This window comes from Diachasmimorpha longicaudata, chromosome 16, assembly GCF_034640455.1.
Source record: "Diachasmimorpha longicaudata isolate KC_UGA_2023 chromosome 16, iyDiaLong2, whole genome shotgun sequence".
NCBI lineage: Eukaryota > Metazoa > Arthropoda > Insecta > Hymenoptera > Braconidae > Diachasmimorpha > Diachasmimorpha longicaudata.
In genome coordinates this window covers 4,055,649-4,082,526 of record NC_087240.1, presented here as the reverse complement: position 1 = coordinate 4,082,526, position 26,878 = coordinate 4,055,649, and the positions used below count along the sequence as shown (strand labels likewise).

The window sequence follows — 26,878 nt, the reverse complement described above, 5'->3', positions numbered from 1 at the left end:
GCTTGTATCAGTCAACCGATTTGCCAAAATATTTCCTAGGGGAGTGCAATCTGTGTACGTAATGATGGAAAATATACCAATGAAACTAACAACAATTCAACAATTTTTTTCGTAAATATACTGGGAGGGAGGATGAGTGAAAATTTATGTTAGTGAAATGTGTCTGCTAACACATTGACCTTTTCCCCTGAAATCATATTCCATTCTTCAACAAAATTTATCCAAAAAATGTCACGTTAACAGACAAAGCCACTTATCCGTAAATATTTCTTGCCCAGTGAGATGTACATCTCGTCGAAAAAAAAAAATTTAATAATTTTCCCATCCCTCCGTATGAAAATAGGGGGTGAGTGAGGGAAGAGAATACCGGGTGAATGCAGGATGGCCTGGTTTCATTGAACCTGCAGCACGTACAATCCGCCCTTCGTTCCCCCTCCCCTCTTTTCACCAGTGGTGGTGTAAGGGAAGGGTGCGGGGATGAATGAGGGGGAGATATCCCTCCCTCGTCATACTCCTGTGGGAAAAGCAGGGGGCAGAGTGTAGGGAGGCCTCTGTGCGGCGAGACCGAAACGTAGTGCACGAGAGTGCCGAGCGACTGAGTCTATGCATAGCTCACCCACCCCCTTCTACCCCACTCTGGTGGCTATGTATAGGTCCTCGTTTCTATAAATAGAATTCAAGCGTCTCCCCTTCCACATCTTCAAAACCCACCACCATCACCCACTCCAAGGCTGCCTCGGCTCTTTACTCCAACCAGGCTTCATCGTTCGGTATCCCCTCTCCTGGTGTGGGGTTACACTCATCCCCTCTCTGGGGGCCCTCTACTACCCCTACTTGGGTGATAGTCATTGGTTAACAAAGTGTAAACTCGGGGAATTATTTTCATTAATTATTTTCAATGGAGGGGGAGGAAGAGGATTTTAGGGGATGGGGATTTGCCATCGACGTCGATTAATCGAATTTATCGATTTTATATGGATATATATCGATGCTTCTCAGTCGGTGGTTTCAATGGGTCAGCAATTGTCAGAAGTTATTTTTTAAAATGATTATTCGTTTAAATTTAATAGGAAAAATAATAATAATTTTTGGGGAATCAGAATTATTTTTAGCAGTTCAGAGGCTATAAATGAATAAGGGTAGTTTACTGTTTATTATGGTGCGATTGAAATGTTCCTTGATAACGGTCTGATTAAAATTAAAAACACAAAAGTTTCCTTTGACCCTCTCAAGAGATAGATTTTTTTCCCTTGAATTTCGAATTCCTCTAAATACTCTGTAAATTCAAAAAAATTAATTCAAAATCTTCCCCTTTCTGAGAATTATAATTTTACGAATAGAAATAATTTCGCGTCGGCGTAAGTGTCGCGAGGGGTGCGCGCGCGGAATAACCATTCGACATGCCAACTCTCCAAGACGCTGTCCAACCGCGCATCTCCCCTCTATATTTTTCTTCACCACTTTAATACCCTCTCCCTCCCCAACCGACCCCTTACCGCGTCGGGATGAAGAGCAACATCAAGGAGAAAGCCGAGGGTGAACCGTGGGGATATAGAACCGAGGTAGAAAAAAGTTTTGAGGCTAAATATAACGACAATCAGACCAGCCACGCTTGAAGGATAACTTCTCGGTATAGAACTTGCACCGGATAAATTTTCATTTCCACTTTTATTAAATTACCTCGTCCCCTCTATTAGCACATTTCATCTGTTGTTTTCAAATACAAAAATAAATATATCTCAGAATGAATATGGATTAGTCCCCCAGAGATAAATCGACGTTCAGGAATAGGTGAAAAAAAATGGCGTATAAATTTTATGGATTTTTCATGACAATTGTATAGTGTTAAAAAATGGAGAGAGGATATACGAGAATAGTTTTTCAAATGGCGATAGGGGTCACAGGGGTCGTAAAGGCTCGGTGGATTGTCTGGAGTTGGAATGAAGGTTCTATGGATGCCATGTGTCAAGATCATATGGATAAAAGCTTCATGAAGGTCAATAAGGTCATGTGGGAGTTGAATAAAATTCGTATGAGATCAGATGAGGATCGTAAAAGGGTTACAAGGATCATATGCGTATCAGCAAGGTCAGTAAGGTCATTTGGATGCCCGATGGAGGTGCTTTGAGATCATAAGAAGGTCACTAGGGCCCTGCGAGCTTTCTATGGACAGGGACATTATAAAAATCTCCCAGTCATAGGAAGATCATGTGGAGACCGCATTTCGGGTAGATGAGGGTATTCCAAAGTTATAGATAAGGGTTTAATGGCCATTCTGTGAATATCCCATAAAAGCTATCGAGCTTTTGCGAAGTTATACGGACATATGGGAGTCACAATCCGACACATATTTTCCGCAGTTTTTCACATATTCCCTTTAAATCATCCAACGATAATAACGCATTTAAAAAATCTATATACACTTTCGCATGAGGTAGAAATAATCCATTTCATCCCCTATCAGAAATCCAAATTAAATTCACAAATTTATTTTACAATCACTCGTATCTGTCGATTTAATTCCATCATCGATGACTTTTCGTAATAAACTCATTGTTACGCATTAATTGACTGATGGACCTTAATTAAATTAGTATCATCCATCCATACACTGGTGCATCAATCCACCTTAATCATCCATTTCAATCCCATTCGCACCCTCTCCATTCCCCACAATTAATAAAAAAAAATACCAAAAATCACGGAGATAAAAGAAAAATCCATTCTCCCATGGGATAATGTACCCCACTCAAACCATTTAAATCTCATCCCCACAGGACAAAATACATACAATTAATTACCCACAACAGTGATGAATTATTTATCATAATTAATTTTTTTTTTCTCTTCTGTTTCAGGGGAAAAATATTGGTGCGGAACAAAATAACCAGTTTAATATTCTGTGAACGAATGTACAATAACTTGCTCCATTGTCAAAATTTCTTTACCCCACCTCTGTCTCTGTGTCAAAAACAAAGAGAATATAAACATTAAATATTTCAAAGTAGTGGATATATTCAAGATGAGGTCAGTGGGTAAAGGAGCATAAATAAATGCCGGTATGAGAAAGCAAGTGTACGAGGAAATCCTAGTGTACCGTGAGGCAAAATAGAAGGACGAATGACGACCAGGGGTTGGAGTTACCAGTGATGGCAGGGGGGGGAGACTGAGTTTATTTCAGAGGTGAAATGTGGAAAGAGAAGGTGAGTAGTTTCCACTATATACAATAGTAGTTGGTGCTGCAACCGGTGCAATTTTCTCTCTTTCGTCCATTCGCTATCTCTCTCAATTTTCACAAGCTCCTTCCTCGTCCACTGAATTTGCGCATTCGGTTGGACTGTCCCGGGTCAACCGGCTGAATCTCTCTCTCTCCGATGCGCTCTCTCGACCCGCCTGTGGGATTTGCGTCACACAGTTTTCCGTGTGTGTATATAACGCGCTGCGGGAGAGGGGAGCTTTGTTGTTTTACTCACCCGCTGATATTTTTGCAATTCAGAATTTCTAAGAGGGGTTGGGGGGCGGGGGGAGAGGGCCAAAGACATGGGAGAGATGGCAGCTTGCAGGCATCTGTTGGTAATTTACGTACCTGGAACAAAAATAATTTTTTAATTATTAATTTCAGTATTAAATAGGTTTTTGTGATGATCGATTTTCTCGCAATATTTTTTTTGCGAGAGAACTGATTGATGTCTTGAATTTTTCATTCATTTGCGATTGGAAATGCGGACATTGTTATCCAGTTTTCATTGAGGTTCAACAAATTTTGTTCATCAAGTTTTTTATTTTTTTTTTCACATAATTTGTTTAATTGGTCGCAATTAATTTGGTCGTAAATGGAACGAAAATTAAATGTCAACTATTCATCATTTGGAATAATTTGAAATATTCCGGGGAATTTTATAAACAAAATGATGGTAACCATTGATGCAAATCGACTGGTTCCACCAATTTGCCCCGAGAAATCGAAATAAAAATACAATTTTTGATGTCTACCAACGCATCAGAACATAATAGGCTGACATATATCGGGCTGTACCACTGGGAATTTTCCAACGAAATTCCAGCCGTATTTCCATTTTCAAAGCATTCTACATATTCGTCAAATTCCGGTGAAACTCAATGCCCCCGGATGCCCCATTACCATCCAGAAAGCCAAGCCATAGAGCAAGTATGTCCAATATATTTTTTCATTTGAACAATAAATATTTCTATTATAGCGATCTTCACGGGCAAATCATAGGGAGTTAATATGAAGATCGTGTTGAGGTTACAGGGAAGTCATATAAAAATTGTATTGAGGTCATGTCAAGGCCAACAGGTGTTACATGAGGGTCCTGGGGATGTCGTACGAGGGTTGTATTTATGTTATACAAGAACCCCATGAAATTTACATAGTAATCACATAAACGTCATACGAGGGTTACAAGAAGATCATGTGAATTTTTTTGTGACGATCTCGCAGGGGTTATTAGGAGGATATATGAAGATCATATACGTTTATATCCTCGCCATATGGCGGTCATAACCACAACCATAAAAAATAAAATAAAATAAATTTATTTGACGTTAGAAAAAAAAAACACTATTTTCATTCGTCACGGAGACGCGGCGAGAAATATCTGCCTTTGGATTATCTTTCGGAAATATTCGGGAAAATATTCCTCAGATCAGGGAGATTTCTCATGAACCTGTGGAACGTTCTTCCAAGATCTTCAAATGCTCAGAACATTTTTACTGGAAAAAAAATTGTGTAAATCGGTCTAATTTAGTTATAAATCAATAAATTTATCCGATAAAAATTATACAATGGAACCTGTAAATTCGGTCGTAATAATCGATAATACGTTTTCCATAGTAATGAACATCCAAGTTGAAATAATGGAGGCATGAAAAATATTCAATTACTTCGGTGTACGAGGATGTGAGGAACAGGATCGATGAAAATTTACATTTAGCCGTGAGGGAGTGAAGTGGTGATGCTGTTGGATATAAACTGGTAGTTTGGATATGAGACTCTGACTGAGGGTTTGATAATCACAATTTTCATATATATGACGGTTATGTCGACATCGATATCCCACTGAGCTAACGTTATACGCGTTTTATCGACACTTGAGTCAGTAGATGATATGCGAGAGGGGGAATGGAGAGGAGAAAAGCGGGAACTATGAACTTTCGAGTGGCAACCAGCCACGACACAAGTCGATGAAAGAGGAACTGAGGCTGATAGTTGACCGTTCTATCATCTCGAGTGAAAAAAATGGGTGGGAGGGCGAGTGACATGGGGGTGGAGAAAAAAAAAAATGGTAAAGGTTGATGGGAGTGATGCCATCGGTTTTTATTCCTCGTGATGGAGTTTTATTATTTTCCTGGGTGAATGCAGGAAATTGAGGGGAGTGTTTATTGGGGAGGGGAATTAGGCCGGTTGGGGGATGTTATGGGGGTATTAGTTGGACATTTTTGTGTTTGCTCACGGGAAAATAATTCTTTTCAATTGATCAGTTGTTCTTGATCGGGGGCTAATGCAAGGAGATAAAAGTTGGAGAACTATTAACGAAGTAGTCAAGTGATTTGTCGCGATAACTCCGCTTTTATTTTTTTACTGGTTATTGTTAATAAATATTTTTCCAAGAGGGCTGTGAATAATTTGGCCTGTGATACAGTTGGAGACATTTCGTCAGGATCTTTTTATAGAAAAAATCAATAGATTCAAAGATGGCTTTATGGAGAAGTTGAAGTGAAACTGATTTATTTCAGTTGCAGCAGTTTTCCTAGAGTTTTTAGGATAAAATTTTCTCCAGATGAAATCAGGACCTCGTTTGACAACTTCAGACTTCACTCGTGAAATTTTTAAGAAAAACTTTTCTAGCGGAATATACAAGATGGAGGCATTGCCTATTTCACAGCAGATATCATATCGTGATCAGTGGCTGAGTGATAAGAGCAATTGTCTAATAAATTAGAAAATTGGTGGAGGAACCCGGAGAGTTGGTGGACCAGAATTTCCACTGGAGTTCGATTGAGTCTGACAGCGACGGGTCCATTTCCACTTGCTCATTGAATTCTTCGGAACCATCTTGCAGTTTGATAGAGATGTCGAATTTTTTTCACGAACCCTCTTCGAAGGGAAAATTAAGAAGTTCATGAGAGCATACCATGAGAATTCCAAATTCTCACTCTGATTTCGAGAATTTCAGGGATAATTCAATCGCACCCTCAATCGAGTTAATTCGTTTCCTTTTGCTGCTTCAGGGGCAAGACGAACTAAAAATTTTTCCTTTTTTCTTTCAATATTGTTTACTCTCCTCAATATTTCATGTGACAAAAATTAAAATTGAAAATTTTCAAGGGAAGATTTTTTATTCCGGAATATTAGGGGCTGTGGAGTTTATGGAAATCTGACTTTTATCAATGGAATTATCAGTGGTGGGGATAAACCTTGAACTTTCGAATGCCAACCAGCAACCTTTTCTCTATTTTCCCTCTTTTAACTCATCTTTCCTCGCCCCAGCAGCATCTCGTTGAGAGCATGAGGGCGGATCGATGCTCGAATGAAAATGAAAGCCAGTGGCATAAAACCCATTCTCAACTCCATCCAATAATTTCTCAAAATTAAAGTACTGTGAATACACTCTAGTTTTCCATAATCACTCTAATAAAAAATGTTTCAACATAATTGAATATGATTAAACAATTTATTGATGGTCTGAAGGAAATAATCACAAATCATTCTAATCCTCAGTCTTCATTTTTATTTCTGTATATTTCTTTTGTTTTTACCATATCTGAAAAATCATTGTATCCCCTTTGCATTAACCTTCGCAAAAAATTCGAGTTTGATATAATTTAATCATTTTTTGAATAATGGAAAATTACTTTTTGCTCAGTGAATTAAAAAATCGTTGAAATCTTATTATATTTAAAACAAATTGTCCCTAAAAAATTCCTCATCTCAGTACAAAAATAATTGTTCTTCTCCCGATTTTCCCCCTCATTCGAAAATTTCCGTCGCCGAGGTGCGAGTGTCTCTTGACTGTCCCCAAGAGTTTGAGGTTATCCTGTAACCCCACGTTCAAAGTTCAGAAGTTTTCCCTCAGTTAACACCATCCAACCTCGCGCAGTGACTATAAATTTCTCCACAAGCCTCCAACTATCCCAGAATAGCATTCTCCAGTGGATAAAAAAAAAAACAAGTCTCAAACGTTCAATTATGAAGGATCACTTTCCACTGTCAAAACTTGTTGTTTTGCTATGCAGACAACTTGCAAAACCACTGTCACTGAGAATCGTTAATTTTGCCAGGGGACATCGATACTTCCGATATTACGGATTAGTTGTACCAGGCAAAATTTATCATCGCCTTGAGCTGAATACTAAACGTTATCTTCCCAATGACAAGTCAAAGGAGATCGAGGGGAGGATGGAAATTGGGGAGTCTGAGGCTATTGAGATTGGTGCACAGCTTGTCCTTGAGGTTTGAATTCATCAAATCATAATGTCAATGAATATTGACGTTCAGATTAGTTCAGTGGGGTAAATGTTGAGGGGTGAAACAGACCATGTCAATCGCCTTTTGGGCGAAAACAAATTTTCGAGAATGAGATGATTTGAATATTTCATTGGAATTTGATAGTCGAAATGTCCTCAAAAGTATTTCGAGGTCTGGGATAAAATGGTATTGAAAATTATATGACTTTTAAATAAGTTTGGAGTTCAAGGGTCGAAAGGTCTTTGACCGGCGAGTTACCCCTGGAGGAGAACCAAAATTATCCGATCCGAAATATGATGTGAATCTCACCTAAAAACAAAGGGTAAAGTTTCTTGAACTAAAGACAGATCGACTATTGCTTTTGTTCATTAAAAATCCGTAAAAAATAGCTCTATTTCTTCCCTCCACCACTGCACTCAATTAGCGAGTTCAATTAATCAACGACATTCGCTAATCCCCTTGGAAATAATTTACAGGGACTGGTATTCACAATATTAGCTGGTTTTCTCATACTCGAGAACAATCGCTCGTCAAAACGAAATGAATTGATGGAGTCTGAACGTACACGTGAGCTCAACAAACTGGAAGAACGTAAAGCCGAAGTAGTGGATATATTTTCACGTCAGGCTAAGCTAATTCATGAACTTCGTGGGAAAGTTGACGATTACTCATTGCAAAGTCGGTCGTCGGCCTCTGTCACGTCAGACGTCTAGCTGTTTCAATGGATAAAATACGAGAGCGTCTAATCCACTGAATGCTCTAACCAATTCTCTAGGAGTTTCTGGGAAAGCCTTGCCAACCCTCACTTTCTCATCTTCCACCCAATTCTCCATTTTAATCTGACTTTAAATTTCAAGTTCCACGAGTGGGATTAGTTCAAACTATTAATTACTCAATGAATTATTATTATTCCCTCTACGAGGAAAAAAATTCTCTAATATATTACCGTCAGTTTATGAAAAAGAGTTGGATTGTCGACTTCTCTAACTTGAAATATACATGATTTTTTTCTTGTGAAATATTTGGTGGGAATAATTAATTACCGATCAAGAATTTATTAAGAGAAAAGAAGAAATTAAATGGTCCCCCTTCCTCCCCCTCTCGCAGTGATGTATTTGTAGGAGCTTGAGTGGGGTCACGTCAGCCGACTTATCTTTCCCTTCCACGTGGCCGAGTTAGTGGATGAGTAATGTTTTATTTCATTTTTATTTTATTTTTATTTCCACCTCCTCCCCCCCTCCTCCCGCTGGTTTTTCTCGATTAAGGAGAAAACCAGATTTCACCCCTTGGATAAAGAGTCTCTCGTCAGTTTTCCTCCACTAATACTCGATTCCTCTCACACCGGTGGGAGGGGGGTCTCTCAGCAGTTGAGGAAGTGATTGTGCCCCCCCTGTGTGTGCCTTCGAAAGGCCATTAACGAAATTGCGAATAGGGTGAGAATGGTAACTTTTTTTTCTCTGACATTTTTCATTTTTGTTTATTTTGTCTTTGAAGTGCGACTTAAAATTTTATTTCGGATAATTCAAAATGATTTTTTTACTGGGATTAAGTGAGCTTTGAAGAAAAGTATTTCACTACGTTCCTAGATCATGTGGATTTTTTTTTATTCAATCGTTTTTTATGTCAAATAAATTCGAGGAATTACGACTCTATAAAAAATCCCCTAAAATTCCCGATGTTTTTAATCTCATTTGTCGATTTTTTTTTTCATTCAAGGAAGACCATCTACACAGCAGGTTACCCCGTCCTTCCGCACTATACCCTGCTCACACCAAAGGTGACACGTTTCACTATTCGTGGCACTCACTGGCCTGTCACCCCGAGTGATCCTCACGTTGAGGTGCAGTAAAAAAGAAACACGAAAGAGGAAAACAGAATCAAAGTCGTGAGGAAGGAAAACGTCTCTTTCACCCAACTACCGGAAAACATTTCTTTTGGGTTTCGTGGTGACGTGCACTGGATGGAGACATTGTTAAACCCCCAACTCACCCCTCTGCATCTATACAACAGAGAAAAAAATATCGCAGCATAAAAGTGAGTCATAAAATTTATTTTGAATTTACTATTAAAAATGAATTATGAATTGAATATTATAAATATGTAGAACCTAAGTAAATCGACGAATCGCAAAATCGTTAGGGGGTCAACGATGATGATAAAAATGTTCCCAACTGGCGGAATAAAAAATTTCCCTTTCGCAAAGTCCATTCAGTCCAATTTTCCGAGGTGATTCATAAAAAAAAATTCATTGCCACCAAAAAATTTAATTTGTCTTCAGTATTCATATGCGTTACTGGAGAATGTGATTCTCTGCCATCAGTCTTTGATGACAGCTCTCAACTGTGGAATTTTACAGCATAGAAATTCCCACAGAGGTCTTCATTTCCCTTAACCCCAGGGTCATAAAGACATGGAATTTTCGGTAAGAAGGTGGACATCCGACAGTTGCGCAACTGGGCCAACTCTTCCACCGTCCTCGGGAGTAAAAATTACGGTTATGGGACTGTTAGGACACCGAGGCAAAACTACATTCACCCCAGGAGGCGAATATCCCCTTTCCCCTTTACCCCTTCAACGCTCCTACGATTTGGCGAGTTGTGTTAGCACACGAGTTTTCGCTCGAGAATTTCACCATTGCCATTTTGAATTTTTCATAGGCAGTTATTCGAATTATATTCCGGGTATATTGCAGTGAAAAAGTCAACCAAGAGCCCCAGAACTTTGAAATTTAACCATTAAAAATTCATCCCCCAATCTTTAATTCAGAAAATCCTCAATTTAAAATGATACGATTGACGGTAAAAAAAAATGTTATCTTGAAAAACTTTCTGTTTACATTTTGCAAGTTTTATTTGAAAAAAAAAAAAATCTAGAATGAGTTGAACTTTGCTTGTGATATCATCGATAACAGCGCGATAGTGGATAGAAGTGGTGAGGGGCTAAGGGGGAAGGAGGATAATGGCGGCGGTGGATTCGAATTCCTGGGATATAAGTCTGATAGTTTTTCGTGTGTACACATTGTTGGAGATAGAATGGATATCCCAGGGTTGGAAAACAATTCTTGATGTAGAGCTGGTGTCTCCTGACCTCAGGATATATATTTGTATCATTTTCAATCTTGTGGAACATTCTTTGCAGTTTCTCAGAGAGAAGATGCGCTGTGAAAACAGAGTCAAGGGAATTGTAAACGACGTTTTACGGAGGGTAAAATGGAAATTTGGGAATCGTCGGTGTAAATAAAAAATGAAAATTGTTTTCAGTTCGGAAGGCCATTATTTACGGGAAATTTAAATTTCCGGGTGGATTTATGGGGTATTGAAATTATTGGATTCTCTGGGTGAAATAGGATCAAATGACCCTCGAGGACATTCCGAAGAAATGTAGAATTGAGGGATGGACTTTCGATTTATGGGGAGGTAACAATCTTAAACCATTTTTATTATGTTTTTTTCCCACTGAAAAATCATTTATTTTCGACGAAATTGACTTGTCACATGATTTTATTGAAATTACTTGAATAATTGAATTTGATGGATGAAAATCCGATTTTTTATTACCGGATTTCAGGGAATTTTGAAGATATTCCGAGAATTTCACTCCCCCTAGTGTGATCTTATAAATCTCATCCTGTTTATCCCATGACAAGAGAAAATGAAACAAATTTTACAAGAGGATTTATCTCACTCGATTTAACCCTCACCAACATCTCCATCTCATCTCCCCTCAACTCTAGTCTCAAGATTTCCTTTACTTTCATGGTTTTTCCGTCGACAATGACTTTAAACTTGCCCCCCCCCCATCCACTCTCGTCTGACCCAAAGCGTATTATTCCACTCTCATCGGCAGTCGATGCTTTTATTTCTTCTATCCCTCTCGCCCTTTCAGTTTCATCTTCTCCCTCCTCTCAACCCTCATGGTCTACTCTACATCTGCAACTCCCTCTCGCCACCCTCCCCTATCATTCCTTTTTTTACATTTCTCTTTAACTCCAACAATAGCTTGTTTATTTTTTATCCTCCCTTTTTTTCTCAGCTGAGTTGAAAAAAACATGTAGATCCAGTTTCACTTCATCTCCATTTTCAACACAGTATGAATTCAGAGGTTTTTCCGTTAGCCGGGTGAAATAGTTGTTTGAATGAACTAACGTAGAGTATTTAATTAAATAAAAAAAAATTCCGCTTTATTTTTCTGTTTAAAAGTTTTTGTGGAAAAATTGAATGGAACTGATGGAAATGAATGCAGATCGATCCTGCGATAGGGGATGAAAATTGAATTGCAATGGTATAAAAACTGGAAATTCAAAGTTGACACGAATTTTCGTATAAAAAATTTATTTATTCATTTTCTTAATCAGTTCATTCTTTAAAAGATTTTTAAAAATTTTCGGAGAGCTCCTTTGTAATTGTTAAAATTATTGATTACTCCAGAATTCTTAAGACATCAGTAATATCAATGAATAGTCAGCCACATCACACTTTTATTTAACTTCTTTGATTAATTTACCATTTCACGATTTTCCCTGATTTCGATGATTTCCCGAGCCTATTGGCTTCCCCCTGTGCCCTTAAGGGAATCCACGGGGACATTGGAAGTGGAACCCTGCGAATTGAGTCCCCAAGAGTCTCACACACTTGATCCATTCAAAGTTTCTGACAGCCACGGAGAGGAGTTATCGAATTATCGACCAACCACTGAGAATTCCATTTGCTTCTACTGAGTAACTAAGGACATCCCATTGTGTAACTCAGTCCCAGAACGAAATCCATAAAATTTATGGCTTCTGTTTCCACTTTCCTTTTTTTTTTTTTAACACACAGAGAAAACACTGGCTGAGTGGAAAATGAGGAAATAAATAAATTCGAGACAATCAGGAAGAGGTAGCTGAGAATAAAAACTTGGTCGTTCAATTCTCAAGGTATTTTATTTTTTCTCATTCACTTCTTCGTTCCTCTGTTGTTTCATTTTACTCTCTTATTCTCACTGAAGACTCGTCTCTCTTTTCACCGTAAAACGTACTTCACCTGGCCGCAGATAAATCCATTTAATCCGCTTTGGAGAGAAGAAATTTCTCAGCAGGAAACAGCCTTATACATCGTCATTTTTTTTTTATCCCACTGTCTAGTCTCTAACAAGCAGATTCTTCGGGAAAAATAGGGGTGCGAGAATTCAAATGGCGGTCGGGGGTGAGAAGCTAGAGCAGGAAGTTTTTCTTGGCGAAATGGTAGGGAATTCTGGAGTGAAATGGTGATATGAAGTAATCGCAGTTGACGACTTTAGTTTTTGAGAAATATCTCTAGAACTAATGGAGGTACCGAAATGTTCATGAAGATCTTTTTTACAGCTGGAATCCTCCTCCAGAGATATGATCTTAACGAAAATTTTCCCATATCCCTTTAATTTCAAGATATAAAGTGTCTCTTCAAGTACCAAAACATTTAGTACGATTTCTGGCGAAAATTACTGAGTTATTCTATCGCAATTTCCTTCCATTCACAATTTTTTGGAGCTTCACGAAGCCAAGGTCGTACGCATACCCTTCAAACATGAAATTCATGAATGAGATAATCCCTGGATAATTGTTTGCTCCGACGGGAATATTTTTTCTAGTCGTGTGCACACTTGCGTCAATCACCTCGACCTTGTCTCACCCTCCATATGCAAAAGTTCTCACCAGCTATTTTTAAAAATCCCATACCTTCATCACACTCACTGCGGAGGTGCTCACCTTCATATATATCCCCTTCCCCTCTATTTTCTTTTACATTCTCTCTTACATAATAACGAAGCTGTGTCAAGACACCAGGAGTGCGCCTGGCAGGAGGTGAGAGACTACAGAGCACCTCCTTCCATTTAGTCTGTAAATACCACAGCTACATAAATGCGAAATCTTCATCCTGTGGATTTTCGGAGATTCTACCGAACACTTCTACATAACACGGATTAACATAAATTAACAAAAGAATAATATTAATAAAAAAATACAAATATGAAAGAAAATGCAATTAATCTTTCAGTCTCTCATCGGAAATGGAGGGTAAAATTTGTACATTTCTGGTACTTTTTATCAGATATTTCTCTCTGCACATTTGACCCCAAGACGTAGATATAAAAATAGGGGTGAGAAATAATAAATATGCAGAAACGTTGAATTAAATCCTTGGCCGCAGTTTCCCACGATGCGGCCGTTAATTCGTGGTAGATTAAATCCACATTGTGCAGTAATTACTGTGAATCAAGTATTCCGAAACTTGAGATTGTGAAAATTCTGGGTGTATTTGTGCACCACAGTGAGCAGGGGTAGAGAGGGAATTTAAATATTCAAGGGAGAAGGCAGTTGGATTATTTCCCGCATAACAATGGTTAAGACTATGAGATAATAACGTTTTTCACTGGAAAATAAGAAAATACATTTGTGAAATGCTTTCAACGTGTGAGGAGTTAACGAGAGAAATCGTCGTTACGAGGGATATGTGGCTTGGGGAAGTAATGCTGAAGGGCTCCTCCTTTTATTTTATTTCAATGTAGAACAAGGGGAAAGTTACATTGATATAAATACCTCGAAGCGTGAAATTTTCGTTCTGAGAGCTGCGAATGGTGATGCGATTATTTTTAATGAGTGAAAATTCCACCTTTTGAATTACGAAGAACGATTATTTTTATGCGGATCGGAGGGCGCAGTGGAAAAATCAATTTGACCTTCTTTACCCGGAAATAGGGTCATTGGAAGTGAAAAAAAGTCGAGAAACACTTTTATTGAGAGAAATGAGAAGTTACACTTTTTTAATTACAAGTATTGAAGTTTTTTCTCATTAAAAAATTGTTAGACTTTTAAGAAGGGAATTTATTTTCACGTTACCATGTGCTGGGGACATCATCTGAATTTTTGTGATATTCACACACAGTCTTTGTAAGTAATTTCTTCCCTCCGATAATTTTCAAAAAATCCCTTCATCCCTGTGAATAAAATCTTCTGCTATCGATGAGGGAATAGATAATGACATGTACATAATTGTCGAAAGCCGAGAATTTCCAATTTCCGAATGATCCTGGAGGACTCATTTAGCCGCAATTGGCTCTTGAAACATTCAGAGCAAACTTCTCACATGAAACCATTACCATTTCAACTATGCGAGGGTATATTAAGGCACATCTGCAGAGCATTTCACTCGGAATATTTTCCCCAGCCCTCCGACGACTGGATTTACCATCTCCACAATCAATATATTCATGAAGAAACCGAGAAATAGCGTAATGAAAATTCCCCGAAGTTGAAAAATCGAGGGAAGATAATTTAGTCTTTAAAAAACACCATTGTGCAACTGGATTTGTTAGTGTGGAGGGGTGGGGGTTGGGTAGAAGGACGTCATTACGTCGAATAGTAACTGTTGCCAGTGCTGGAGGAATAAAATGGCTTGAAGTCGCGAATCAAGAACTTCTCACATTAAAACTGGTCTATTTTAAATGTCGAGGGGGTGTGCTGAGGCTGTTCCGCAGTGATTTCCATCTGAAATTTTCTTAGCTTTCCAATGAGTAGATTCTTAACCCTCCAGCAGTCTTTACTATCGGGATATAACGAAAAAAAGTGGATAAAGTAGTAAAAGTCGGAGAGAAATATTGAATCATTCAGGAGAAAATGTTTAACGACTTTTTTCGGAGATTATGAGATGTTGAGATATCGACGCATTAATATTGATAGTAAATTTAATATGGGTGACATTTCTAATAATTACAAAAGGACAGGAATTAATTTATTCAAGCAATTTACACAATCCAATTTTTTTTTTAATCAATTCAGAAGTTTTTATAAAAGTTCAACAGAAATTCTACAAAATTTTCCAGAATATGTCCTGGGGTTGGAAAATTCTATTATAAGTTGGGCCAGAAAAATAAATTCTTCTGAAAACGAAATGTACAGGAATGTTCCGGATTTTTCGAAATAAAATTGACACAAACTTATAGAATTTTTCAGAGTCGTTCAGGGGGTTTTCTATTAGATTTTTTCATGCACTAAAATTGGGCTAAATAAATTTCTTTGTCACTTCCTCAAGACTTTAAGCTCTTGAAGGACAATCTTCGAACTTTTTGTGCCGTTGGAGAAGAATGTCAGACGAGTGTAAGGGTGTCATTAGGTCGCAGATGAAGTGTCCCATCTCCAGAGTAATAAAATTTTATTTATGAAGTCTTTCCTCAAGACAATGACTTAGCAAACGCACATCGATAACCAAAAAATAAGAAAAAATCAATTTATGTTGGGAGTTTCTACAGAAAAAAATAATTCTCATAAAAAATTATCCCAAAAACAAAACTATTAAAATAGTACAAAGCAGCAACGATTTTTTTAATAAGATTTTTCAGAAAACTTTTTCCAACACTAAACAAATTAGACTGAACCCCTTCCCTCCAGCACTTTTTAAAGCCTTTAATCTCTTGAGCAGCAATCCTCATCCTTTTTATTCACTTCCACAAGAAGTTGATGCAAGTGGAAGGATGTCATTACGTCGTAGATGAAGTGTCTCATCTCCAAAGTAATAGAATTTCATTTATAAAGTCTCAACTAAAGAGGAAGACTCAGAAATACACATTGGTCGGATGAATGAGGATCGAGTGTGCTTGGTGCTGTCGTGTGTGCGACTCCTAGAGCTCCTCAGTGGAGATCTCAAGCCGACAATAGAAAACTTCAAAAGCATCAGCTTCCCCTCCATCCCTACCCCGAAGAAAACGAGAGAGACTTGCACTCGTCGACGCTTGAGGCGTTCCTAACCCTTTTCAGCTTTACAATCCAGTGGCGGGGGGTGAGAGAGAGGGGTGGTGGGGGAGGGGATGAAAAAAAAATTCAAAAGAAAATAGTACCTGCACTGGAGCTTTTCTCAGACTCTTCCGGTGCTGTTGTACTTGCCAGAATTCTTGTATACGGATGTATAAACCTGCTGGGGGAACAACGAGAAGCGTGAACCGTTCAATGACTTTTGGATGGATTCCAAGGAGCTGCTACGAACTCCACTGTTCATATTTCTCCCGCATTTTTACTGCATTTCGATTATTTTCGGGGAGATTGAATGCATCATACTCTTGTGGAATTTTTTTTTTCAGTGTAGGTTCACTTTTTTTTATTATGTGTGAAAGTCTGGGCATAAGATTTATTTACAGTTCTTCTCATTAAAATTTTGCAGGTTTTGTCAGGATTGAATTTGTTGTGCTAGAGATTTCGATTGAGTTAAAGGACTTCCTTTAATCGGGGTAGGGAAAGGAGATGAAAATTGATTGAGTTCCACAATTTTTATTGAATATTTCTGGTCAGGTGCAGAGTTACCTGGAGAGAAATTTTACAATTATGGTTTGAGCTAGAAGGACATGTAAAAATATAAATCTGGAGGTCAAGAAGAATGACCGGAGCTGAGAGAAGTGGAGGGTTGGTCTAGTCTGGCTTTAGAGAAAAGTTGCTTACCCCTTTCCTTCTGTTCTCATGACTTGGCAACTGTCTTACCACTTGGCGCACTAACTACTGCCGACCCGGAATTTATTTCCACCATTTTTTTTTCTTCAGTTTGTCTGCATAACTCCCCTCTTCCGTTTTATGGCAGAGAATCAAATTTTCAGGCGCTGTGGTTCATTCATTTCTATTTTTCAGAGACTCGTAACGAAAGAGCATAAATTCTGATTTCGCAGTTTTTGATAATTCCGAAAATGTGAAAAAATTTTGATCTCGTTCGGTTGACGATACATGAAATACCGATTAAACCGGGGGAAAATGTTACAGGGAATTTCCCATCGTCAATGTTATTGTTTTTTTTTTTCGATTTTTTATTATCATTCTCGTATATCACACCTGATGGAGATCAACTTCAACATGAAAATTGAATGGAAGGGGTGGGAGTATGAATTTTTATATCCGATTATTTTCATCACCAGCCTTCAGTGTCGTTATAGTGCAGAAAATATACACTTTTACGACGTCTTTTTCATCGCTTTTTGTCAGTTAGGCTTTAACTATTCACTACCGGTGAAATGAAAAATTCTGTTCCCAGGTAAATGGGCACCACCTGTGCGTACACGGTGGATATGTACCAAATGATGATAGGTGTGCGGTCGTAGTCGATACATTCCCCGCGTGCTAGTGAAATGAAGTGATATATAACTCGTTTAAATTAAGGAAAATGGAGAGAATGAATTTTCAATAGAAAAAAAAATTCACCTGATCGTTTTACCATTTTAAATTATATTTTCCACAGTCAGAAAATTACTCCTTTGATCGTACATTAACGGTAATACATTGAACAATGAATGGGGATGAAAGTATAAATTTTGCGATAGATTAAAACAATTTTTTTTTCTCTCTAAAAACATGAAATAAAATTTCAAACGTGAAATAAAATGTTTTCCAAGCGCTACCAGAATGCTATTGAATTCACGAGTTTCGTGAGTGTAACATACTGGCTTTCCACAGCAAATATCGCGTACATGTCAGACAGGAGTGTACAAAGTCCTGGGGATAAGTTTCCTACCGAATGAAAGCAACGCAACTAGACTTTCTTGGTACTTTCCACCGAAACTCGCTCGGGTATTATCCAAACTTTGCACTCAATGGCTTCGTGTACTTTATAATTAATTTCACAATGAAGAATGTAGCCATAAAAAAAATTCCCCCTCTCCATCACCGTTAGCAATTCACTCAGAGAGATAATAAAAAAAACTACATTCATTCATCGCCTCGCCGGAATACATAATTACATTCGCGTTTTATTCAGTTTCTAAATGATGGCGAGACAATGAGAGAGTTTCCAGTCACTGGACTATCACAAAGGCGTGAAGAGTGGAAAAATCTAAACAATAGATTTTCGTTCCTCTAAATATACGTCTTAATTCTCACTACAAAGACCCTCTGTGAGAATGAACACAGAGACTCGGGGGGATGAATTTTTTTTTTTCCAGGGAGCTCCACTGTTGAGCCGCTAATTGTGGTCTCGAGGTTGTAATGAGAGACACAGGTACTTGACAAAATGTTCACACTTGTGCATGAGAAAATACGAATTGATACCAGGAGAGGGGGGTTGATTCAATTTAATAAGAATGAAGAATGATTTTGTGCTGGAAATTAATTTTGCTGGTCCAAATAAATTAAGCAGGAAAAAATTATTTTATCAGAAGAAAAAGAAGTTCCTGAGTCTTCATATTTAAATCCTGCCATTCAGTGCAAAATATTAATAATTTAATATTTTCTAGGTAGAAAAACAAAATTATTTAATTCCATTTTTTTCCTCAAGATAAATTAATTATTTTCAAAATTAAAGGACAGCGACATTTTAAGTGGTTTAACATTAAATGGTCAGACAAAATATATCCATAAATAAAAAGAGACGCCCATCGTGCCCCATTCCTCGAGAAACATAAAAAAAAAAATTTCCCAGAGCTGAAGAGAAAAGTTAAACATCTCATAAGTTTTCCGTCGTTCCATTTACAGTTAATAAATAAAAAAACTGTAAATATAGTTGAATTATAACGTTATTGTGGCCATATGACACAGCTAATCCATAACCACAGGAGAAAGTCCAGGCTCCCCTACAAAGGACAAATGAAAAAAAAAAAGTGGGGAGAAGATCGAGAGCAAAAATAACATTTCATCCTTCAACTGGCGGAATTTTTCTTACGTCGACAACAGGGACGAAGATAAATTTCATCGAGCTATTTATCCCTTCAGTCCCCACATATTCTTTCTCGCTGTTTCATCAGCCATCTCTCGGTATTAAAGACACAGGGGTGACTATTAGAGTGAGAGGAGAGAACGTGTCGTCGTGGAAGGTTGTGAAAAGGGCTCGGTGTCGATCTCGTGGGATGTGAGAATCATCTCGCAAGGGTATTTCTACGTGGGACAAGTGAGGGGGAGGGAGGACCTCGGGGTAGTATAGTCCTTCTCCCTGAGGACAAATATCGATTCTTACGCACTATGGCGATTACCGAGTTTATCACAGGAAAGAAACCCAGCAAATTGTAGATGTAATTATTGTCAGGGGATGAAGGAGGGAACTATAACTTATTAAATCATAGAATTTCTCTATAACAATTGGAAATTATTGCCGCCCAGTCACTTCTCCCTTCTTACATATTCTATTAATTTTAGTCATTAATTAATTCTCCGAATGAATCGGTTAAAAAAAAAACTGAATTACATATTTGAAATTTGTCTGACTATTTAATGCTAAACTACTTGAAACTTTCATGCAATTACTTTCTGCTACTAATAACATTATTATAGAGACATGAAAATCGCTAAATTAAATATTCAATCAGAGGAACATGACAGAAGATGAACCTATTCTCAGAATAAATTAAATATGAAAATCATCTGAATGGAAAAATCTGCAGTGGAAAATTCGTAATTTCTAATTTAAAAAAATGAAAAACTAATTTACCAGCAGCAGCAAATTGCCCTTTTAATTCACATGTTAATAAGAATCGGTTGGAACACGATTATAATGAAAAAGCCTTGGTGAGAACGGGGAAGAAAGACATAATTGAAAGTAGGATTTTTTTTTTTTCACTATCCAAGCTCCATTGCCACATCTAACACACTCCAGCACCACTGCTGGTCTTTTAATTTTGTCCGACGGGTGTTCGTGTGCATGAACACTTGCAGTGTTAGTTCATGCCGAAGAGAGGGCGGAGGGGGCGGGGGAATTTCTCTTGAAGATGTCTCTGACGTTTGCGTTCTCCTGGGAGAAATAATACGTGCGTTAATTTCCTTTTATGTCGTTAGGGGCACATTTGAGTGGCAATATAAATTTTCAATTTTCCAAATTTGAAAATCATTGTTTTACTGGAATGAAACACCAGCTCAGGGTCTATTCTATTTTCCAGTCTCAGAAATTATTTTTTGGCATTATCCTTTCAAAAACATTCCATACCACCGTTAAAAAATCCTCATGAATTATTTCCACTGTAATAACCTTAAAAACATTAAAAAACAGTTTTCCCCATGAAAAATCATCTGCCCCATAAAAACTTATGGAATCGTAAAAATAGAAAATTCACGTCTTGCGGAGGCCATTTATTCCACGTCATATAAACAAGAGCGAGAGACGAACTCAGGCATTTTCGCATTATAAAATTCTTCATTTTATCGTTTTCAACTTTACTTGGAAAAGGATGCGCCCTTTCCAAGGGCATTACCTGCAGGTGTCTCAGGTTAAATTGAATGACTATCAGAGAATTTTGATATTTATTCGGGAGGTCGAATGGAATAAATTGATAAGAAAAGGCATTGCATTTGTTAGGGGAAAAGGGCACACCCGAAGGGCATTGGAAACACGTTATTACAGGTTCAAGTTATGTCAGGCATAACGAGCCACTGAATGTTCAGTTGCGGGGCTGAGTGAGAGGGTGGTGCAATTTTCGTGAAAGTGCAGGAGTGGGAGTTGCATTGGGGATGAGGTGGAGGAGGAGGAGGGGGGAGAGTGGGTAAACGTCGATTTCAAGGGTTTGGAAGGCACTCGTGACTCGACGATGGTCCTCGATGACTCTCCGACCGATACCTATCTTCCATGGCTGCAACCCTAGCACCACTGCTCCCCACCTCCCCCCATCCCTCCCTCTCTTGTCACTATTGCACTTTCGTTGTTGCAATGTTTATCATTTTTTAGAGTGCACTCCGAAGGCACTAAGTGATGAAGCAATTCATTATTTTTACGCGAAGATGAGACATCAACACGGAGAGATAAATCTGACAATTTTTACAGTGTGATTATCATAAAAATTACTGGGCTGTCTCACGATTTCGGCGCAAGTTGCAGATGTGAGAAAAATTACTGGTAAAATTTCTTTATCGACTTGGGAAAACTTCTATATCGACCTCGTAAAAATTTTAATTTTCGCCCATTACCCATGAGGAGGTCCAACGTCGGCAATAATCGGCTGCATTCGGCGGTCATCGTTAACCAATCACAGTGAATTATCGAAAAATCGTTGTGGGGCACAGTAAAAAATGAAAAAAGGGCCCGATAAAATAAAGGGACCTAAATAGGGATTTTTAAAAGATTTCTATCAATTTTTCATTCGACCTAAAATAAAAAATGATAGACCTTTAAATTTTGTAGTGCTGTTTGGTAATTTTTACGAAGCTACATATTATTAATTACCAAATTTATTGAAATTTACGGTCTTGATATAAATTTTTGTGTGTGAGAAAAACATATTCCAGCACAGCCCGACAGTAATTTTTCAAACTTTTCTCTCCGCGAATATTAACGAGTAATAACTTACAATAAATTATTCATCACACTTACTCTATTAATAAATAACGGTTGATTTTAATTTATTAATAGGTGAATGAGAAAAAAAGTTATCGACGTTTTTCTCTATTGATTTTCCATGCTATTCATATATCTTTCTCAAGTGGAAAAATAGCGCGACGGGTCAGCCGCTCACACGAGAAACCATCAAATAGTCAGAGAGAAACTGAAAAACCCTCAACCCCAACTAAACGAATTAATTCGCCTCCCCCCCGTCTCTCCCTCCATCTAAAAATAATAAAATTGATGGAAAAATAATTTCGGAGTGAAAATGTAGAGGAGTTTTAGTTCAATTTCATCTGTCAATTTACTTTGACAAGTGAGTTTCGTGAAAGTTATCCACCAGGTTAAGGAGAGATTGGGTGGTGGAAGAGGTTGTCTATCGCTGTTAGTCAACACTCCACCCCCATCCACCCCCGTCGCCCCTTGTGCTTCGGTGGACACGCCAAACACCTTTTCACTCAACTCTGTCGTTGCTCGCGGCTTTGGTAATGTCTTCGTACCTCATCACGACGATATTTTATTTCAAGAAGCTGAAGGAGTCTCTAGTGGCACATGGAAATGTGCACTGGTGTTTTTTTCATTCACCATGGGAGTATTATCATGGCTGGAGGTGAATAAGTTAATTTTACAAGTCAATTTAGTCTATTGTTTTATGGAGAGAGAGATTTCTGATACTTGGAATTGAGAATCGACATAATTCCAGATGTCATGGTAAAATAGGCCATCTCGTAGTATTTATTCTACCCAATTTATCCAGTTACCCCTCCAATACTTCAAGATAACATGGAGAAATCGATCACAATTCAATGAATACTGTTATCTCCTTATCAAAGAAACGTGGAATAACCTTATCATCTCCGAAAGTAATCAAGCTACAGCGATGGGGCTGCTCTCATCCCCCAGGAAAATTTCCGATGTAAAACAATGTACGACAATCGTGTAATTCTTTATTTATTCAAATCGTTCAATCACTCAAGTTGCCAAATTAATTTTAATCTGAAGAAAATTAAATTTATGATTCGAATAAATTCCACCCAATCCATATCTTCACGAGCACATTCTCATTCGAGGAAAATGTGGGTGATTAGAGGACTGCGGGCAAAAAGCGCTATTAGGGAAAAAAAAGAGCTTCGAAAGAAGGGAAGGGGGTGATGCAGTGGAGAGATGGAAAACTCGGATGGAGTACAATTATAATTAGCGCCACTCGTAGAGTCAAGTGGTCGTGGTGGCATGCACCCAGTTGTATTGTAACGCAAAGGCATTTTCATACCTGCGACCTTGCACGGGTCACCGAATATTGTACGTCATATACTTCCGGAGAAAATTGCTGTACAAATTAAATAATCCCTCCCCTCACCCCCCTCCAGCCTTATTCCACCTCTCACTGCAATTGTCCACGCTCGGTTGCCCATTGGAGCTTATGCCTCAGTTTCTGTGTCACATTTTCTTTCATCAATTTGCTGCTGATTAGGAAGAAGAATGAAATGAAAAACAATTCCTCCTTGTTTGTATTATCAAATAACGAAATGAAAGAAGAACAGTCTCGTCCTTTCTACAGTTTTACTCGACGAATACATTGTTTTTGTTTTCATTAAGAAGACTTTTGTCTATTTGGAGAGTTTGTGTAATTAGTCAAATGATTTTGAATTTGTTCAATAAAAAAATGGGGAAATAATTCTTCAAAATCTTATTTCTATCGAAATAATTTTTAAGGTTTTTTCGTTGAAAGAATTGGAATAGATTTTTATTGATGTAGAAAAGTTAATTAAAAAATAGTTGATCGAGATTATTGTTAAAAAAATTCAATAATGAACCTGGCAAAATCCTCTTTTCTGAGCCTATTTTTTTTCACTATAAAAATACTCAAGCACGCCCTTTCTTATATATTTATATAGATTACTCCGTCTGGCAGCTTCCGACGTCGCGCAGTGTTTTCCCCCTCGGTATTATCGTTGGAAGGGCTCGCCGGGCGATCGATAACGTCCGATTTTCGGCTTCGGACCCTTTTCCCTCCTCACCCCAGCCCTTTTACCAAATGTGTTGCACACATAGGCATCGACGAGAGTAGCACATTTGTAGCATAAACCCCTGGACAAAAGCATCTCACTGCTTTCCTGGGGTAACTGTCTCACACAGTGTACTTGTCTGTGTATCGGTCCATACACCACTCACAAAACATCGAGGGGTGCGTTTGTGACGTCATCGTAACGTGGGTAAAAGCGCCTGCGTAAATCCTCTGTCTTCGGAGCGTTCTCTCCTCGGCAAACACGCGTTGATCGTTATCCCAATGCCCATCTCAACCTCCTCTCCTCCTCCCCCTCCCCCCTTCGGTTTTTTCCCCTCGATTTTTTCCTCATTTTTTTTTGCCGTGGCCTCTTTGTTGAAATGTCCTCGTGCTCAGCTCGGGCGATTGAATCCACGTCTGCAGTGACGTTAATTTATTTTTCTAATTTGTTTTGCGAGGGGAAGGTATAATTGAGATTTTCACTGGACAGTTTTTCCCTCGGTCATTCGATTCATTTATCAGCTGTGCAGGCAAACTACTTATTCAATACAAGTAAATTATTCGATTTGTGTAATTCAGCGTAATTCGACTCGAGTCAAGTCGCTGTGATTGAAGTTGTAAAAAAAATCTGTCGACCAGCTGATGAAAGTTAATTATTTTTAGGTGAATTAATTCGTTGTCTTGAATTGGGGAGGTAGCGAAGGGCTCGCAAGGGTTTACTTCGTGAGAATATATATATTTATATGTTTAGAATATTTATTTATTTTGGTTGAGAGAGGAAGAGGAGGTGGAGGAGGAGGAGAGGGTGTTAAATACTGAATGAACCTCCAAAGAAAATAAATGATTATTATTATCGTTGTCTTGAATTGTTTTGGGTGGAGTCAGTGACTTGAACGGGCTCCTTTCTAAATAATTATTTATTTAATGCACAGGATTCCCGAAGGGCAACAGACTGCTAGATAATACTCTGAAAGTGGATCGAGTACCACGTGGATCATCACTTTCTATTTGGCTGGCTTTATGATTCAACGTCGGAAGGAATGAATCGCGAGATATTGGCCGACGTTTTCACGCTGAATGGCTGAACTTGAGGTGAAAAATCCTCAGCTTGAGGTCGTAAATGAAGCTCCAAGGGCGATTGCACGCGAGAATGGTAGCAAAGTCGGTGAGTCACGCAGTGGGAATTCTCACAATTTTTTTTTTTCACATATTTTTAAGGGGAACATCAGCAGTTTCAGAGACAATGAGTCATCTGATACTTCTCTGACGTCGGTGAATTATATCCGAGTCTGGAATATTCCCATGAACGTTAGGAATGTTGCGTTCAACATTAACTTTCATAAAAAAAAAAGTTTTTCTCTGGCTGTAAAAACTTTTGCGTTCCACATAAACTTCAAAGGATTTTGTCATCGACAATAGATGAAAAATAGGATGGGCCTTCGAATTTCACGTCAGTTATTGTAGTCAGAGGTATAATTCAACTTTACTTTTTCAGTTCATATTTATTCACCGCATTTATTCTCTCTCGCTGTAAAAATATTAATAGAAAAAACTTTTAGTTTTCCATTTCGCGTGCCCCATTCAATTACTATCCAGGTACATATTTCCATATTTACTTTTTTATACAAAATGCAATGGTTGGAAGCTGAAAGCCATCTTCCAATACCAGTACAATAGGTAAAAATAAAAATCCATTACCAAAATAATGTATTTGCAAAATACAAAATACATTCAAAATTAACACGAAGCCATTGCTATTCTCCTATGATAAACCTTTAACTAATTTTCATTTTTCATTTAAAATGTGGGCTACGTCGCTCATCAGGAGTTCAACTCGAGCAATAGTGCGCCTTGTACCCTAGTCATTTAGTAATTATCCAGTCGTATCTTCCCTTCCCTCTATATATTTAATTCTTGCAAAATCCAATGTTTGATAGGGGTTGAGAATTATCTGGTAACTTGGTAGATGTAGGTGTAGGTACTTGAGCCAACAGTCGGCTAACGAGTGAATTTTAGGGTGATCCGAAAAGCTACTACAGCCGGCGTTGAATTTTGAAAGGGGTTGGATGGGAATTGGGCTGCAGGGAGGGGGATGGCAGGGGGTAGAGGGTAGCAAGGGTGAGAGGGCTTGAGGGGTAGTCATGGGGGTGTGGAGGATGAGTTAAAATAGCGAATGAGGGTGTGGAAAACGGATTTAACGATCTCAACCGGGACTAATTACCAAATACCAGGGCAACAAGGCATATCGCACAAGCAACCAACACACGCAAGTGGTTTTCCTCGTGTATAAATTCCCATCTCAATTCCCTCTCGCCTGCTCATTCTTTGATCATGAAAGATATCGTCAATTCCTTCACTCGATGCTTACCCGCGCCTTTGGGGAAATATACGAAACAAAGGAAATGTTGTTCTAGTTATGCGGAGGAGTTCAAAGTGGAGGAGATGAGGTATGAGAATATTTGTTTCGACAATTTCTTTTTTCGTTGTTTATTCAAGGGGGAGAGGTAAATATTATTGTACGAGAGGAGAAAAGGAGTAGTTCATGGACAGGTGATGGTTATAATTTTTAGAGCGACGTTCATGGGATTTTAAGGGAAATAAAATTGTTGAGGAGCTTCTGACAAGAAATTTGGAACGACAAGTCACGACTTGTTAATTAATTCAGTGAATGAATTCAATGGGGAGAAAGAATATTTCAGCCCATTCAGTTTAAAAAAATCATAAAATTTCTAATTTCATTGAATATTCAATGATCCTCCGCACGTTTGTGCAACAAAAATTCGAGGATTTCTCAACTCACGTGAACTTTCAATGAAAACATGATAACATGAATATTCAGGATGAAATTACGCTGAACTTTAACCTAATTCACAATCCACGAGTATATTTACCCGAAGTTTTCTCATTCCTATTAATTTTCATAGAGAAATCCGAAATAGACAAAAATTTTTTTCATCTCCAGTGATGAAATTGCCTGAAATATTTGCGAATTTCCAAAACTGATAGTCCAATAACCAATTTCAACTCTCAACAATGACTCCTCTGTCTTCACGAATTTTCCATTTTGAAAAACCAATTTTCCAGTCTTCAATTCACTCA

At 38.1% G+C, this 26,878-nt stretch overlaps 3 protein-coding genes across 4 annotated transcripts in view; 2 read left to right on the top strand and 1 right to left on the bottom strand.

Annotated features, from left to right (window-relative positions):
* Nucleotides 1-26,878, top strand: part of LOC135170082 (uncharacterized) — a 90,905-nt gene that overhangs the window by 38,455 nt on the left and 25,572 nt on the right. Inside the window, exons 2-4 of the mRNA XM_064135602.1 lie at nt 2,859-3,203; nt 9,206-9,523; nt 24,712-24,944. The gene's annotated coding sequence lies outside the window, so the exon portion shown is untranslated. The remainder of the gene's footprint in view (nt 1-2,858; nt 3,204-9,205; nt 9,524-24,711; nt 24,945-26,878) is intronic.
* LOC135170074 (two pore potassium channel protein sup-9) overlaps nt 1-26,878 on the bottom strand; it is a 71,149-nt gene that overhangs the window by 35,405 nt on the left and 8,866 nt on the right. The gene's annotated exons all lie outside the window — the stretch shown is intronic.
* LOC135169949 (optic atrophy 3 protein homolog) lies at nt 6,812-8,798 on the top strand. The gene is made up of 2 exons (XM_064135376.1): nt 6,812-7,474; nt 7,966-8,798. Exons 1-2 carry the CDS (start codon nt 7,211-7,213, stop codon nt 8,200-8,202), a joined length of 501 nt encoding a protein of 166 aa, XP_063991446.1. The 5' UTR covers nt 6,812-7,210; the 3' UTR covers nt 8,203-8,798.